The 19279-nt window shown below is 42.4% G+C and overlaps 1 protein-coding gene across 1 annotated transcript in view; it reads right to left on the bottom strand.

Annotated features, from left to right (window-relative positions):
- Window positions 1-792: 792 nt before the first annotated feature.
- arhgef16 (Rho guanine nucleotide exchange factor (GEF) 16) overlaps window positions 793-19279 on the bottom strand; it is a 77165-nt gene continuing 58678 nt past the window's right edge. Inside the window, exons 12-15 of the mRNA XM_084333343.1 lie at window positions 18583-18768; window positions 10726-10796; window positions 7017-7118; window positions 793-2241 (exon numbers count right to left, since the gene is read on the bottom strand). Coding sequence (XP_084189469.1) covers window positions 2102-2241; window positions 7017-7118; window positions 10726-10796; window positions 18583-18768 — 499 coding nt within the window. The 3' untranslated portion in view covers window positions 793-2101. The remainder of the gene's footprint in view (window positions 2242-7016; window positions 7119-10725; window positions 10797-18582; window positions 18769-19279) is intronic.

Genomic DNA, 19279 nt, shown 5'->3' with positions numbered 1-19279 from the left:
AAAATGTGCTTAATCTTCTCTAGTCAGACGAAGATGGATACCAATTTACCCTGTTCAGTAGAAACCCATCTGGCTGCAAGCTAGCCTAGCTTAGCACAAATTAATGGAAACGGATACGGACCACTAGCTTAGTTGTTGGCCAATAACACCTCCCAGAGTCTTCTACTGAACAAGGAAACTGGCATCTATTCTCTTGTCTTACTGAAGACTTAAGTGCATTTCCCATAGGTGTGTCTAAGGTTAAAGGATAACTCCACTATTTTGGGAAATTAGCTTATTTAACATCTTCCCTGGAGTTGGACAAGAAGATGCATACCTTTTGTCTCTGTGCGTGCATTTTAGCTTTGGGAATAGATGCTCCGTTAGCATAGCTTAGCTTCATCACTGGAAGTGAGGCAGGACAGTAGCCTTACAGTGTATTGCAAGGTCTGACATTGACCAAACTTGATATGCATGACCTTGGTGGGCTCTAGGTCAACTCCTGAAAAGGGGGTCAATGTCAGACTTTGCAATCAAAAGTTAGGGGGCTAATAACCCTTGCCATAATTTCAGTGCGCCCCTAACTTTTGATTGCAAGGTCTGACATTGACCCCCTTTTCAGGAGTTGACCTAGAGCCCACCAAGGTCATGCATATCAAGTTTGGTCAATGTCAGACCTTGCAATACACTGTAAGGCTACTGTCCTCCCCCACTTCCAGTGATGAAGCTAAGCTATGCTAACGGAGCATCTATTCCCAAAGCTAAAATGCACGCAGAGACAAAAAAGGTATGCATCTTCTTGTCTAACTCCAGGGAAGATGTTAAATAAGCTAATTTCCCAAAATAGTGGAGTTATCCTTTAAGGGGAGGGGTTAGTTAGTTGCACACTCACCAGTTAATAGAAAATTCACTGACAGGTCGGCACCTATGAGAATAACTTGGCCACACTAGATTAATTTAATAACACACCCACCACACCATTTATATGTAAACTAGGTTACTATCATATAGCTACAGTATATTCTCACCCTCCCAGTACATAATATGCTGTGTATTGGTACAAAGCTGACTGCACTAAAGCAATTTGCAGAGAGATCCAAGTTTTGGTTATTTGGTTATGACTGAATTAATCCAAGCCTAGCAACAGAATAACCAATCAGATTATGGGTAAATATGTATTTCTTTCTTGTAAGAATATGGACTCAAATATTTTAGATGATTTTAAATAGTTCATGGTGGTATATGATAACTTTGCTAATAATTAACATTGAAATGGAATGAATTAGCCTTCTATATAAAATGAGTAAGTAACTAATCTGATTATGATACTCAATTGATGTAATCGAATGGATTATGTACATTTTTAAACTGGTCACGTTTTGATAGTACCCTTTGCAACACTACGTTGTGTACTGGAACATTTCATAGACTAACCCAATCCCTAAGTAAGATTAATTAATTAGCTACTACAGAAAATACATCATCACCAACTCTACTACAACACATGACAGAGGATTAAGCTGTACAAACTGGAAAGCCCAACGTATCGCCAGTATGTTTTGCCACTGCTAATGTACAAGCCTTTTTTCTTTTGTGGAGCATGGGGGAGTGGCTTTGGCTCTCACATATTCACCTTATATTTCAAGGCAACAAGAATGCTTTTGTATATCCACTTCCCATGTGCCTGAGATGCTATCTAGAACCGGATATATTGAGGTGTGTCAATTTTGAATGAACAAAATACCAATTTTTCCTCTGTTGGAAGAAATGCCAGTTCCTATTTGTTATAGAATCACATCAACAACAGAAATGTCACAAATTGGCGTCTTATTACTGGATCTTATGAAGTGGTTTTTCCAATGTTTTACCTACTCTTCCATGGCACATAAATGAGGCATTTTCTTTCCAAAGTGTTTGAATAAAGAAAGGCCTCTATTCACAAGGTCTCTTATTCCTTTAAAGTCTATTCTACAAGGAGAAGGAGCGAGCAAAGTGCTTTTGTGAATTATTTATTTGGTTTGTGAATATCAACATGAACAAAAGAAGCCATGTATATCTCGGCCACAAAGACCGACGACTTGATGAAGGTGAAATGGGGGTGAATATGTGAGTGCCAAAGGTCTCAAACGTCGGTTTCCTTGCGCAGACGTTTCATGCGCTGCATGTTGTTCTCCATGGCGGTGGGGTTGGTGATCTCTGTGGCACAGCTAGCTGGGAACCAGCCTCTCTCCCCGTCACGCATCCTCTCCCCGTGACACCAGTCTAAAGAGAGAACCCAACACACATTCTTTAGAGTTTGATCTCTTTAGCTTGATTGATTAAACTTTATTAACAGATTGCAGAATGGGTACAATACAGTACGGCTCAATGCACACAATTGTTAAGGGGATGCAGACCAGAGAAAGCCTTTGGTCTTGTTTACATCAGGGTCCCCCATTTTCAATTCATCATGACATGTATGACATACACGACATAGATATACAGTACTGTTACATCCAGACATTTATGACATACAAGATATACAAATATACAGTACTGTTTAAGAGACAGAGATCCTAAAAGAAAATATATACATATATATACATTCGAGGGGGAAGAAACTGTACATCTTTGAGAGCTTTCTCAACCCACTGGTCAGAATATGGGTCTATTTTACTCAGACCAAACATTACCAAGGTAAACAAACATACAAAAATGTAATACATTTAAAAAGCAATATTTGACACTTATTTATAGTCTAGTGTTAATCCTTGTATGTTAGTTAGTTAGTGTTAGTTCTTGTATGACCAGTTAGAGAATGTCTTGCCATTCCAACCATAATACATGTGTAAGTATTGAGTCTCAACCTTTGGTGTCATTGGGTCTCATTCCCGAACAGATTTACGACAAGAAATTTGCTCTCAGGCAAATTTCTGCCGATTTAAGACATATTAGGGCTGCTAGAGAGATTCCCCAAATTTCCCTGAGATTGGATTTGGCCGTGGCTGAGAGCAGAATTTAAGAGTGCTGAGGAGCAGACTTATGATTGATTGACTGATTGAAAAATGTATTAACTTGACAGACTGTGTTCTCCATGTTCTTAATGGCTTTATTTGGGAGGAATCATAGTGATTCCTTCATGTCAACCCTACAGGCCTCCTTGGAATTAATTACTTAATCATAATTAAAATAAATATGACAATATTTGTACGATAAGAAATTACGTGGATGTCGGAAAAATAAATGATATGGATTCATCTGATCACAGGGCAGCTGGATTAACCATATCTGAACCAGCTATTTTGGACAAATGTATAATTACTTTGATCACTCAGATATTCAAAAAAATGATTGAAAATAATAATTATTTAATGCCTTCTGTCGAATTTGTATTTCTTATTTGTTACATATCTGTTTTATTGATTAATTATACATTTGAAAGAATGCTATCAACATGCAATATATCCCATGATTAATGGGACAGACATTTGTTTGATATAGCTATAACTTGCATTCCTTCAAATATATCATTAATCAATAAAACAGATATTGAAATACACTATGTAGCCTACTACACCAACACTGCAAATGACTGGATAAATAAATAAGAACTAAAGCTAATCGCGTGCAAATGACTGGATAAATAAATAAGAACTAAAGCGAATCGCGTGAAAATAGACTGCATTAATATTCCATAAGTCTTGTGTGCGCCAGTATAGCCTACGTGTCTAATGAATGAATGGCTTATATTATTCTAATTACTTGTTTCATTAGGATTTAGTAGATACTATTATATATGCTCTGCCCTATACAGTAAGTACAGTACACATTAAGGCCGCCAGAGTCGGGCAGCGGACTGGTGGACTGTACTATGCAGCGCATGTATCTGCGATCTCCTAATAAAACAAGTCATTAGAATAATATAAACCTACTGCGTTCATTCATTACGCACGTAGACTATACAGTACTGCGAGTGTGTGTGGGGGGGGGTGCGCGCTGCTGCAGGTGGTTATGAGTAGTAGCCTGTATTCTGTATAATGATGACAATACATTAATCTAATCCAATTTTGATCGGTCGCAAAGCACTTCCGCCACCATTTTCACACGGCTGCATCATTAGTTGCATTTAATGAGCTGGACAGGTGTGTCTAAACCCTCGACTTTCCTCGATTTCATTTGCACACGGCACAGAGCCTGCCTTATAAGGAGCTCTGGAGGCGTTGTTTTGTATGCAAATGACCTGAATGGGGACGTGCGTTCGCGTTTCAGACTGGTGACATTCTTCAACGCAGATATCACAGCTGTGATAGTTTGAGCCACTTAAGACATCTTCCCCACGCGTTGGGGACTCAGAGTGAACTTGTCGTTGATTCTGTCTCAGTCGGTTCCAAGATAAGTCTTCCAAGAGAACTCTTTGGAAAATATTCGGGAATGAGACCCATTGATTCTTCCAAAGTAAATGTTTTACCATGTTCTTTACTTCAATAGGTATCTTATTCAGTAATTCTTGAAATCCCCCAAATCCATATATTCACTATACAAATATTTCATAGTATTCCATCTCAGCCCTAGAATGAGGAACTACATGGATTGTGTTGAGAAATAACTCTATCCAGGGTGCAATTTGTGTTTTATGTAGACCATACAATTATATAGTTATATATCCATTATCCATATAAAACACATAATATAAAACAATGCAACAGAAAGTCGCTTTCTGTTTAGTTTATTAGTTGTTTGTTTTAATTCTTTGCCCTCAAGCAAAGAGATGAATGTATTCTCAACAGGCTGTGTTACTTTCAAACGGATGCTTCCTGAAATATAATACAATGGTGGCGGTTTCATTTTCATCTTGTAAGGGTGGTGACCAAATGCAGGACAGCAGGTTGATGTTGTGGGACAGTGAAGTAATACTGAATACAATATGTAAGAATAAGGTTTACATAATGTATAATGTATTTAAAAGCAATTTGATGTAAATATAAGCATTTAGATTAATTAACAAAAGCACAGTAGCCTAAGTAGGTAAAATAGGCCAGATGGCAGCAGAAACACTAAATTGTACAGAAATTCTAATCTGATAGAAACTATGTCTTCATAGTTGTTACTGCTCCCAAAACAAAAATTTCTGAATCTGAGACCATTTTCAGCACCATGGAGAGGGCATATAGGCATTTTGAGGAATTTATATTTCCTGCTAGACCACGCTGCTTCTTACGAAGAGGATGTTTATAAAACTCTTGGCATGTCACAGAGAAATTCACTTTGACTTGAATCTCACTCTTCATAAGATCCACGTTGCATCAAATCTCTGGTGCATTCACACATCGGTCAGAACGCATCTTCGCCTGTAGCACAGAGTCCAGTGAAACCGAAAGTGCCAGGTTGTACTGTAGTTCAAACTACAGCCAACAACACAGCTTGCAGCAGTAGCCAGCAATTCGTTGTCTCAGCGAGAGGTGGCACTAGCAAGCAGAAATACGCTGGTGTGTAGGCTGCTGATGATTTACAGAAATGAATGAATCGCTAGAATGAATCACAGTCTATTATAGATGACCAGAAGGGAGGAGAAACCCCCCTGAAGCAAATCACACCCCGATTCACCCCGATCATTTCGTAAGTAGCAAACGGAGCCAGGGTTCAAATATCTGAACCAGCCCTTCAAGCAGCAAGTGGGGCAGCAGTGGCCTGAAGGTTAGGGAAGCTTGTGATCTACAATTAATTTCTATTCTATTTTATTCTATTATTATTTGTATTTCTTTTGCACAATCGAAGCGGGCATGGCCACCTTCATTTCACTATATGTCTTGTGTATGTATGTGATGAATAAACCTCTTGAATCTTGATCGGAGGGTTGCTTGTTCTATCCCTCAGGTCAACAAGAAGTCAATGAATAACAATATCCCGTCCCTCAATTCCAACAGCTGAACAGCCTTTGAGCAAGGCACTGCTCAGTGGCCAAAAGACTGGTTGTACCGGGCAGCTCCTAGTGGTCAACAGTGTCAGACTGTGGTTGTACTGGGCAGCTCCTAGTGGTCAACAGTGTCAGACTGTGATTGTACCGGGCAGCTCCTAGTGGTCAACAGTGTCAGACTGTGGTTGTACTGGGCAGCTCCTAGTGGTCAACAGTGTCAGACTGTGGTTGTACTGGGCAGCTCCTAGTGGTCGACAGTGTCAGACTGTGGTTGTACTGGGCAGCTCCTAGTGGTCAACAGTGTCAGACTGTGGTTGTACTGGGCAGCTCCTAGTGGTCAACAGTGTCAGACTGTGGTTGTACTGGGCAGCTCCTAGTGGTCAACACTGTCAGACTGTGGTTGTACTGGGCAGCTTCTAGTGGTCAACAGTGTCAGACTGTGGTTGTACTGGGCAGCTCCTAGTGGTCAACAGTGTCAGACTGTGGTTGTACTGGGCAGCTCCTAGTGGTCAACAGTGTCAGACTGGTTGTACTGGGCAGCTCCTAGTGGTCAACAGTGTCAGACTGAGGTTGTACTGGGCAGCTCCTAGTGGTCAACAGTGTCAGACTGTGGTTGTACCGGGCAGCTCCTAGTGGTCAACAGTGTCAGACTGTGGTTTGTACTGGGCAGCTCCTAGTGGTCAACAGTGTCAGACTGTGGTTGTACTGGGCAGCTCCTAGTGGTCAACAGTGTCAGACTGTGGTTGTACTGGGCAGCTTCTAGTGGTCAACAGTGTCATACTGTGGTTGTACTGGGCAGCTCCTAGTGGTCAACAGTGTCAGACTGTGGTTGTACCGGGCAGCTCCTAGTGGTCAACAGTGTCAGACTGTGGTTGTACCGGGCAGCTCCTAGTGGTCAACAGTGTCAGACTGTGGTTGTACTGGGCAGCTCCTAGTGGTCAACAGTGTCATACTGTGGTTGTACTGGGCAGCTCCCTGGTGTGAATGTGTGGAACTGAGAGTGTGAAGCAGGGCGTTTCTGAAATATAGCATCCATGCTCAGAGAACCCTTGTAAATTAAGGTTTAAAAAAGAAAAGAACAATATTATAATAATGATTTGCTTTTTTGGAGGGTCTTCTGGAAACATTAGCCGTTGTGCCTCACCTTCCTCTCTACCCAGAACGATGACGAGTTCAGCCAGTTGGAGTCCCAGCTCATCTGTGTCTTTAGGCATGTAGGCTTTAGTGGCCTCACACTGGGGCAGACCTGAAACACACACACACACGCACACACACACGCTTTCACAGTGTTCAAAAGAAATATAAAAAATAAAATGACATGAAACATGAGCTTTTTGTACCTAAACAGCTAAGGAATTCGTATTTCCGATAAATCGTATAAAACATCGGTAAAATGAAAATATACACTTTGACTACTGTTTTTGATAGGGTTATGGTCTTTACTCTTTGCTACATTTTTATTTTATTTTTTTTGTATCCACTTTTTCTCCCATTTTTCTATATTTTCTCCCATCCCAATTTCTTATCATCCAATTCAACCCTCCCCTGTCACGAACGCTGTTTCTTGCCTCCCACAAGCCGGCTGCAATGTGGACTAAGTCATACATAGCACTAGTCCCCTCCGGTACTTGAGGTAACAGCAGTCCCATCTTTTCACCTGCGCAGCTCGATCTCTCAGTGGCGAGGAGTAACGCGTGGGAGGCTCACGCTGCCCCCGACACTCCCCGATTCTACTGCGCAGGCGCACCAACCGACCTGTAGGAGTCGCTGTCCACAACGCCCGATCCCCACCCATCAGTTTCCCACCCCCTAATACGGCCAATGTGTATTAGTATGAACGACCAGCTAAACTGAAAGCAATGTGGAGCGCTGGGCTCGAACAGGCAAGCCCAGCGTCTCCATCATTCGTGGCGAGCGCCTTGCCCACTACGCCACGTAGCAGCCCTGCTATTTTTTTTTTTTAAACATTAACCTCTTAACCAGGCACGCGGGAACTATAAAACGGCAGGGGGTGCTGGGGGGTCGCCAGATGAAACATTTTTTTTTTTTTTTTTTTTTTTTTGGTCAGGCCACTGAACTTAGAAGCAGGCCAGGCCAGTGTTTCTATTTGCACCAGCGCAATAGTTAGATAACCTAGGTGGGGAACAACCAGGAGATCACTGCAACTCACACAAGTTGGAGAACTATCTCTCTCTCTCTCTCTCTCTCTTGCTCTCACACACACACAAAGGGAGCCTTACGAAAAACTGCTAATCATTGACACATGCTAGACTGTAATAATCCCCCCCAGAAAAATTTACTTTGCATTTGATATATTGCAAATATATGCCATCACACACACTGGCATTTAAAGGGTTAGAATTATTAAATGAATATGTGGTGTTATGATCAGGGCTGAAGTTGAATACAATATTGTATTTATCAATTACAAAAAACTGAAAATCCATAAAAATCTGTGTTGTTGCTAATCATACATATGCTAGCCTGTTTTTTAACACTAAGTTGTGATGCCATCACAAACACTGGCATTTAAAGGGTACAAATAAAAAAAATGCCTGCACCAGAATGCAGGAAATTAAGTCTTTGTAACAAAGAAATTCCTGGTGGGGGACCCCCTGCTTAAAAAGTGGCCTGACTGTTTCAAGTTTCAAGTTTCTTTATTAGTTGTCATACAGAAGTACAGAATACTTTTATACAAAATGCTTCTTTCTGTTACGCTCCAGGGACTGTGCTAGACAAAAATAGATAAGTATAAAATAAGTATAGCAGTATAAAATAGAAGTCAAGTACATAGACAAAAGTGTTCAGTATATACATATATACAATGTATACTGAACACTTTTGTCTATGTACTTGACTTCTATTTTATGGGGCTATATTTCCTGGCCTGAATGATTTCCCCAGTCCGGCCCTGGTTAAAAGCCTCCAATGCTTATTAGTGTGTGTGCGTTTGAACGTTTGCATGTTTCAATCATACATTTCCATTTAAAATATTTTTTTTTACCTCCTATAATAGTGGGGGTCGCGGCTCTCTGACACCGTTTTTTTTGGGTCGCAGCCTGAAAAGTTTGGGAACCCCTGGTCTAGCCTGTACCCCCCAGACATGTTGCTGGCCCCGTCAAAACAGTATCCTATCAGCCTCTCCATGGGCAGGTCGAGGCGTAAAAGTATTTTATACACAAAAACAGCGTCTCGGCTGTTGTGTCTGGGCCGCGCATTGTAAAAACCCCAAAAGAAGTTCTGAGCTTCCAAGTTGTCATCGGCTAACTGTATATTACACGAGAATTGTTCTTTTCCAGTGAGTGACATCAGTGGTTCCGTCAGCGCTCAAGCCAAAGATTGGGCTTTTGGATGCTTTGCCTCTAATTTGTCGCTGAATATCATGGGCAAGCAGCTGTAAGATTTCGTTTTGGATGTTGTTGGACATCCAGTTGTCTCTCTTTTGGAGCCAATTCTTCAACTCGGGATCAGACTCGGTGCGCACTCTTTCCATCATGAGCTGCCATAACACCCCATCCCTATTTGCATCACCCCTCAGTGGAAGCCCCTGGCGCCCGAGGGGGGGTATAGGGGAACAGACTCAGTTAACTCTTCAATACCTGATGCTGAGGCTGAACCTGTCGTCTCTGTCTCTCTCTGACGTTTATCAGATTTAGTGGGACTGTCACTGGGACCGGCGGGACGTTTCGAAAATAAATCTGATATTTTTCTTTTCTGCGAGTGAGACATTCTGTGCTAGCAAAGTCTGACTACTAGCTCAAATCGACTGACTGCGCAAGCACTGTATCACAGTAGCTCAGTGGTTCGTGGCGCGTGGGAAGGGCGGGAGACAGGAGGTGAATACAATTAGTTGTTTCACCTGTCATTCAATCAGTCTGTGACAGTCTGTCATCACTTGAAAATCTACTCGGTTTTACACATATGATTGTGTACATACAGTAGTGTAATGAATGAATGAAAACTTTATTTAACAGATTGGAGAATGGCTACAATACAGTACGGCTCAATACACACAATATTAAAATGGTGACGTGCTTTGAGCAGGATAAACTTATAATATACAGAGTTACAGTTATACAGTTACAGTATATACAAATATATAAATACTGCAAAAAAAAAAATATATATATATATATATATATATATATATATATATTTTTTTTCTTTTTTTTTGCAATAATTGAGAGGGGGTGCTGCAGCACCCCCCGCACCCCCCCTTCCCGCGTCCCTGCTCTTAACACCCAAGGGCCCACATGTGAACGATTATTTGCCGACCTCTAGTGGCTCGGGTGTGCATTTCTTTTAATACAATATATAGATAGAATTAAAGCCATATTTGTTGCCTGTCGATTCCCCTTTCAGGTGACAAAATCCGTTCAGCGGTTCTCGAGTTACATGACGATATGTGAGGCGTGCCCCAAAGTACGCAAAAGTACACATTACCACCCCCATGATATGATAATTGGGGATCTAATACGGTCTCTATTGATCGATTTATGATAAAGAAAAGCAGGCTTAAGGCTTAACAGGTTAAGGAACCCATTTGACACCTTATCTCCAAAGAACAAATTAAATCTTTGGAATATGGCAATTTAATCTGTGAAATCTACAAATGCGAAATCCATGTCAAAATTACTGATGAACATTGAACTTGACGTAAAACAGCACATTACACCAGAGGGGGAAAAAGACAAATATTGAGTACATCTTTAGTGCAGATAACTGTTGCTTGGGTGGATAATGTACACAGCTGTTGTAGCCGATTTTGACAAAATCAAATTGGAGATGTAACCATAGTGCGTTTTGACAAAGGAGACTTCTGACTTGATATGAATACAACAATGATGACTTACCTTCTTTACTAGTGACGATATCCGCCTGCTTGTGCTCTCTGAGAGAGCTTACCCATCGCGCTCGGTCCACCCTTGGCAACGGAAAAGAGAAGGAAACATTTAGCCGTGATCCCCAGACTGATGACAACACGGGTCAAGTTCTATCCTCCGGGAGAACATTTGAACCAGATCTAATGGTAACACTGCTAGTACAGGCGGCGCAATAATAATGATTAAAGATCCCCTTCAGATGTTTTTTTTAACTCTTTCTATATTGAATAACAATTTGTATAAATATGTTATTTCCCACCAAATTGTTCAATAAACTACTGAAAATATCATAGCAGCATCTCTACACCTTTACCCTCATTGGGATGGAAGGATCTATGGATATGGAAATTAGCAACAAGCAGCACCCATTGATGTTTACCAGGAATTCAAAGTTGCCGTACATGATGCAATACAATATACCTTAGTCTCTGTAGGGATATTTGTCTTGTAATGAAACTTCACGTCAATACATACTCAGTTCTCTGTGTAGCTGAAGTCAAAGGTGTCAAGTTACATATAGGTCACATATTGCACCGTGAGAGGTTTGACCTATTAGTGACAATCACACATGCATCTCAGATTTCAGGAAAGTACAGAAAAGTTCTCCCTCTCCAGGGGAAGAATGTGGAAAAGGTGCTCTGGTGACAAGATCTGCACAAATAACAATTTGTATGATCAAAGTCACAAAGAATAATCTGTATAGTCAAAGTCACAAATAACAATCTGTATAGTTAAAGTCCCAAATAACAATCTGTATAGTCAAAGTCACAAATAACAATCTGTATAGTTAAAGTCCCAAATAACAATCTGTATAGTCAAAGTCACAAATAACAATCTGTATAGTTAAAGTCCCAAATAACAATCTGTATAGTCAAAGTCCCAAATAACAATGGGTCTCATTCACCAACGGACTTAAGATAAAATATTTGCTCTTGGGGCCATTTAAGACCTTTTCGGGACGATTTTTGGGATTCACCAACCGTCCCTCGTCTTGGATTCGGCCCCGAATGAGAGCAGGATTTAGGAGCGCTGAAGAGCAGTCTTAAGTTGACAGACTGGTGTGCTCCGTGTTCTTAAGTGCTTTATTTGGGAGGAATCATAGTGATTCCTTCATGTCAACTCTACAGGCCTCCTTGGAATTAATTAATCATAATTTAAATAAATATGACAATATTTGTACGATAAAAAATTACGCATTTGATGTCGGAAAAATAAATAATAGCACTACACAAACACTGCAAATTACTTTGAATAAATCAATAAATCAGATAAATGTTGTTATTATTTATTGTTGTTCTTATTTATAGTTTTGGACATTTGCTTATTGTATACATTGTAAGAGCCAGTGGATAAACATTCCACTGCTCATCTTACCGGTATGATGTTGCGTGTGACAAATAAAACCTTGACCTTGCAGGTGGACTTGAACAGTAATCATGTACATTGGAACCCTGCCATCCAATTAACAGTGAGCAATCACGCTATTTAAATGGGCAACTCTGCACCCTAGGCTACACAATCCGGGTGAAGACGGCATTCTATGGCATTGAAATGACAGTGGATAAATAAATAAGAACTAAAGCTAATTGCGTGGATATATCTGTAGTGTAATTCCATATTTATACCATCTTGTTCACTCCTGCCTGGCCACCTGTTCAGCGCACTCACACACACACACAATGTGCACACAGACACACGCGTAATGAATGAACAGTAGGCTTATATTATTCGAATGACTTGTTTTATTAGGAGATCACGGATACTGCGCTTCCCTATAGTAGTACAGTATGTACCGTACACTCTGCATGGCATGTCCGCAATCGTTTGAGGTTTCAGTCAAGCTTACCACCGCATACATATTTCCTACATTTCTCATGGCAGTTTACTACATTTAATGCAGGTTGATGTCATTAGAATTAATATAAGCCTACTGCGTTCATTAATTACGCACATAGACTATACAGTACGCTCGCGCGCGTGTGTGTGCTGACGCTACTATTAATTTCCTCCGCTCCACTGCCAGCAGGAGTATATTTCCGCATTGCTGTAATTAGCTCTACGTTTTCCTGCAGGTGCGTCTACTCTTCGAACGCGTTATTTTTCGGGTTTCATTTGCCCCCGGCTCTGCTGGCTGGCTTTTTAAGGAGCTGCCGGAGCCGTCTGTATGCAAATGACCTAGACGGGACCGCATGTTCATGTTTGTCAACGAGTGATGAGTCAATCACGCAAACACTGGAGCGGCACTTTCAGTTCTTCACAACGACGAGGTAAACAAACTCCAAACGGCTAACGTTGACGCTGCTATTGTGGTTGCGGGTGATTTTAATAGCGCTAATCTGAGAAAAGTGTTGCCAAATTTCCATCAGCATGTGACTTGTTCCACCAGAGGCGGGAATATCCTAGACCATTGCTACTCGCAATTTAAGAACGGGTACAAGTCTCAAGCTACTAGCACTTTCGGCAAATCAGACCATGACGCCATCTTTCTTTTACCTCAGTATAAACAAAGTCTCAAGCGCGCCCCTGTAGTAACACGAGAGGTTAAGCGTTGGACTGTGGAGTCAGAGGAGACACTCCATGCTGCACTTGAATGTACAGAATGGAGTGTGTTCCGCGACAACACAGACAATATTAATGACTACACTGAAACAGTGCTAGACTTTGTTTGTACTTTGGTAGAAGAAGAAACAATCCCCTCTACCACAATTAGAGTTTACCCAAACCAAAAGCCCTGGACAGACAAATCCGTCCGCGAGGCTCTGAAAGCGTGCACCTCAGCATACAACGCCGGGCTTGTGACAGGCAACATGAATGAACACAAGGCGGCGAGATACAACATAAGCAGGACAGTAATAGAGGCAAAACGGCGCTACAGGGATAAAGTTGAACTTCAGTATGAACAGGCTGACTCTAGAGGTATGTGGCAGGGCCTCAGAACGATGACAGACTACAAAGGCACCTCACTCAAGCTGATCAGTGACATCTCCTTGGCAAATTATCTCAATACCTTCTATGCGAGGTTTGAGGCTGTGAATAACAACATCAGCCTACAAACCACTGCAATGGAGGGAGGGGGGGGGGGCACTGCCGATGGAGACTCAGTGTTCAGGATAACAGAACATGAGGTGAGGAGGACCTTTAAAGGTCAACCTCCACGTTGTATTTTTGTTCAATAAACAATGTGGACTAGGCCAACAGTGGCTTTCATGAAGAAGGGGGAAAAAAAGTATTGAAATTGACCCAGTTTTAGCGTTTTTATCAAACATTTTGTCTGCCCAACACAATCACCACGCACGTGCATATTTTAATCAATGGTTCATAACGTGCGTGTGTAATCGAAATGATCGTCACAACAGGTGCAGGGCACCAGGGGGCTCACCAGGGGGCGCTGAGAGTCACACAGCTAGTGGCAGGCAGAGAGCCTTGCTACCATAGATATATGCTTGCTACTACTAGCCGAATGAAATGTATCTGTTTCACCTAACTATTGCTCCGTGATTATAGCCATCCATCCATCTCTAAAGCTAACCACTATTTGTAAAAGCCACAACCACGTTACCATATTTGTAATAATGTAAATCATTGTGTCGTTGTACACATATTGTGTTTATAACGTTAGTAGATAACATAGCTTAGCTTGGTAGCTATTGTGCTAACAACATATCCCGACATCCGGCTCGCTGGCCGGCATGAACGGCCGACCCAAAATGGTTCTCTCCTCTCTGTACACCCAGTCCCCACGGGTGCCCTGCCGGGGGGCCCATGGACGCGACGGCGGCGGCAGCCGTAGCGTGCTCGAGCCCGTAAAGGCTAGTGTTACACGATAGCTATGAGCTAACTATCGCTGCGGGCTCCGGCGCCCTGCGGCCGCCGCTGTTGTCGAGTCCACAAGCTCCTCCGCGGGGACGGGGGCACACAAAGAGGAGAACCACCCGCAGGGACGGCGGGCTATAGGCTAACGTCAGTGAGTGTAGTGGTCCCGAGTCGACTGTAGCAGGGACGGCGGAGATATAGGCTAACTGTGATGCACCGAGTGAGCCACCATTGATCTAGTACTATGACCCGGACGGACATAAGGCATACGTTTCCTGAAGTGACGTCACGGCCGTGCTAGGTGCTAGCGTCTGATAAGCTTTTAGATTCGGCTCATTAATATGCACCTGTTGTCCTGTTGTGACGTCGGCGTTTGATAAGCTTTTTTGATTCGCGCGTGCATGTTATTCGTGCGTGGACCTTTTTAACTCTTTCAGAGTGGCATTTCCGGTGTCAAATGGAAAAAAATAAATAATGAAATTATATACCAATGATGTAAACTACCCATAATTGATCAGTAGGGTTTAACCTGGAGGTTGGGCTTTAAGAAAGTGAATATCAGGAAGGCAGCAGGACCGGACGGTAACCCCGGCCACGTCCTAAAAGTCTGTGCCGACCAACTGGCCCCGGTATTCACTGAAATATTTAACCTGTCCATCCCCCGAACCAGACTGCGGACCTTCGGGGACAGAGCTTTCAGTGTGGCAGCTCCCACCCTCTGAAACTCCCTCCCCGCAGAACTCCGCAACACCCCAACTCTGGACTCATTAAAAAAAAACTGCTCAAAACCCACCTCTTCAACTTGGCCTTTAACCCCTAATTTCTCACTTTTTATGTTGTGTCTGTCCACTATGTTTGTTACTTTAGTTATTTTCCCTCCTATGTAAAGCGACCTTGGGTCTTTTGAAAGGCGCTATATAAAATGAAGCTATTATTATTATTATTATTATTATTAGAACAGGCTGTCATCCCCACCTGTCTGAAGAAGTCCACCATTATCCCTGTACCCAAAAAATTCAAGCCTGCTTGCCTCAACGACTACCGCCCTGTAGCTCTCACCTCCATAGCCATGAAGTGCTTTGAGAAGCTAGTGAAGGGCTACATCTGTTCCTCCCTCCCCATCAACCTGGACCCCCTGCAATTTGCATCACCCCAACAGGTCCACGGAGGACGCCATAGCCCATGTGCTGCACACAGCAGCATCACACCTGGACAAGAGGCAGGGGAACTATGTGAGAATGCTATTCATCGACTACAGCTCAGCATTCAATACCATAGTCCCCTCCAAACTAATAGCCAAGCTCAGGGACCTGGGCTTGAACTATGACCTCTGCCAGTGGGTCTTGGACTTCCTGACGGGCAGACCCCAGGTGGTGAGAGCAGGCAACTGCACCTCCTCATCCATCACTCTCAACATAGGGGCCCCCCAGGGCTGTGTTCTGAGTCCCCTCCTCTACTCCATGTACATACACGACTGTGTGGCACAGCGGAACAACAACACAATCATCAAATTTAATGACGACACAGTGGTGGTGGGCCTGATCTCTGCAAACGACGAGAGGGCCTACCTGGAAGAGGTAAAGGTTCGGGCGGGATGGTGTCAGTTGAACAGCCTCTCCCTGAATGTCAGAAAAACAATAAGAGATGATTGTGGACTTTAGGAGGTCGGGGGTCAGGGACTACAGCCCCCTCAGCATAGACGGGGCACCGGTCGAGAGAGTGAACAGTTTTAAGTACCTTGGAGTCCACATATCCGAGGACTTGACATGGACCACACACATTGACAGTGTAGTCAAGAAAGCACGGCAACGCCTCTACTTCCTTAGGCGACTAAGGAAGTTCAACGTGAGTCAGAAGATCCTTAAGAACTTCTACTCATGCACAATAGAGAGCATCCTGGCTGGCAATATCACCTCCTGGTTTGGGAATAGCACCGCACAAGACCGTAGCAGACTGCAAAGAGTGGCCCGTTCAGCCGAACGCACAATTGGAGGTGGGCTTCCCACTCTCCAAGACATTTACAACAAGCGTTGTAAGAATAAGGCCAAGAGAATAATAAAAGACTCTAGCCACCCAAACAACTGCCTCTTTGAACTGCTGCGGTCAGGCAAGCGATACCGGGGTCTCATGGCAAGCACAGAGAGACTCAGAAAGAGCTTCTATCCCCAGGCCATCAGGATGCTCAATGACAATTAACACTATGTAACAAACCATCAAACACACTCACAGCACGCACACACACCCATACGTACACACCCACTTTAAATGGACAACTCACTGTAGCACCCACTTTACACACTAACACACTTTATATTTATATATTATATTATTGGCAACTCATTGCACAAGCCTTGCACCTTACCCTACCACCACAAGGTGGCACCACAAGCTACCTCATCCCATTTATATTGTATTGTAAACACTCTGCATTGTATATGGCACCATAAGCTACCTCATCCCATTTACCTCATCCCATTTATATTGTATTGCAACTACTCTGCATTGTACGTATATTGAACATTTCTGTCTTGTTTACACTTGTTTAAGTACTTGACTTTCTATTTTATACTTATTATACTTTTTATAATTATCTATTTTTACCTAGCACACTCTCAGGAGCAAAACAGAAAGAAGCATTTCATACAAAAGTATCCTGTATTTCTGTATGACAACTAATAAAGAAACTTGAACTTGAACTCATTGTCGCATCCCAACTGGGATCGTTTTTGCCACTTAAGACAGCTTCCCCACGCGTTGGTGAATCAGGGTGTACTTGTCGGCGATTCTGTCTTAGTCGGTTCCACGATGGTTGCCCTAAGAGAAATCTTTTGGCAATGTTGGTGAATGAGACCCAATCTGTATAGTCAAAGTCACAAATAACAATCTGTATAATCAGAGTCACAAATAACAATCTGTATAGACAAAGTCTTTTAGAGCTCAGCTCTAATTCTAAAAGTTAACTCTCAGTTCAATATCTGTTGCTATATGCTATATGCTTTAACATATAGTCCCTCATCAGTTCCTTAAATACACTTAAATCATTATTTGCAACTAAAGTAAAGTGCTATCCATCAACATAGTAAAATAAAAGAGAAAAAAAACATCTGAGGTTTGGAGGAATTTTGTCAGTAGAGGGAGCTAGATGCAAAGCCTTGGATTGGGGTTCAGATGTGTTCATTTGGGTTCTGGATCAATTCACCTCATTAAGGCTGTCTTCTAACATTAAGACTTATCTTGTGGTACCTGGACACTAGGTTCACACAGTCATTCAGCCAGAATCAGAGGTGAACGTGTCCAGGCTGCATTTAGACTGAAGACTACTGTGATCTAATCAGGTCTTCGTAGGGGTTGTCCACTGTTCACTTTCACACCTAAGTTGATTTGAAAAAGTAAATGTGTGCTTTTATTCATTATTTTATTTGTATTATTGTAACCTTGATGTAAAAAAAATTTATTGCACAATTACTGCAATTGCACAATTACTGCTGAATGAATATTATATCATATTTGTTTACCTATAACACGAATACATTTATGGAAATTGATTAGACCTTTATGAAGTCCCAGTGGTTGTCAGGACATCAGTGACCAGCAAGGATAAGGTGAGAGGAATCAACTTTAGGTCAGAATATATTGATGATAAGCACATATTAATTTCAATTTCTCCCAAAATGTGATCCGAAATATTGGAGGGAACGTCAGTTTGGGTTTTATGTCACACTTTACGTTATTACCATTCAGTTCAATTAGATTAACTATATTACCACGCAGTGCAATGAGATTAACATCTATGACCACACAGTTCAATGAGATTAACATCAACTATATGACCACACAGTTCAATGAGATTAACATCAGCTATATGACTAAACTGTGCAATGAGATTAACATCAACTGGATTACATAAACTAGAATTTCACCTACGTGAGCAGATACCATGATACATAATTATGGATACGATTGATGATGATATTGATTTCTTCCATTATGGCCCAGCCTTAGCTGTGACAGTACCTGGACTCGGCTACGAGGCCCATCTGTTCCGCTCTGCCCTCGCTGTTCTTGCTCATGAGCAGTCTGAGAGAGAGGTGGGGGCCGGAGCCTTTAGCGGGCGGAGACATCCGGCCCGCCGCCTCGTCCCCGAGCTCCACCTCCACGTTCTCCAGAGTGGCGTAGTCCATCACCACGAAGCTCTCCTCACTGAAGACATGCAGACAAAGACAGATCATCGTAAGCTATTCTCCTCTCCCCGGCCAGGCAGAGTGGGCCCACCAAGCTCAACACAACCGCTGTTGTGCGCATTCGTTTTTGATTGATTGATTGAAAAGTTTATTAACAGATTGCAGAATGGGTACAGTACAGTACAGCTCAATACATACAATTGTTAAGGGGATGCAGACCAGAGAAAGACTTTCGTCTTGTTTACATCAGCGTCCCCCATTTTCAATTCATCATAACATATATGACATACATGACATACAGATAGACAGTACTGCTACATCTATACATTTATGACATACCAGATTTGCAAATACAGTACTGTTTGTGATACAAAAGTGTCCAGAAAAAGAGTGTATATACATTTGACGTAGAAACTGTACATTGGAGGAGGTTGGGTAGGTGGGGTGGGGTTGGGTGGGTGGGTGGGTGGGGGGCTGTACATTGGAGGTGGGGGGGGGGGGGGGGGGTAGGGGACACTGTACACTGTACA

The sequence above is a fragment of the Notolepis coatsorum genome (assembly GCF_963971535.1).
Source record: "Notolepis coatsorum genome assembly, chromosome: 17".
Lineage (NCBI taxonomy): Eukaryota > Metazoa > Chordata > Actinopteri > Aulopiformes > Paralepididae > Notolepis > Notolepis coatsorum.
Note: the sequence above shows the minus strand (reverse complement) of the source record. Positions and strands in the feature narration are given on the sequence as shown.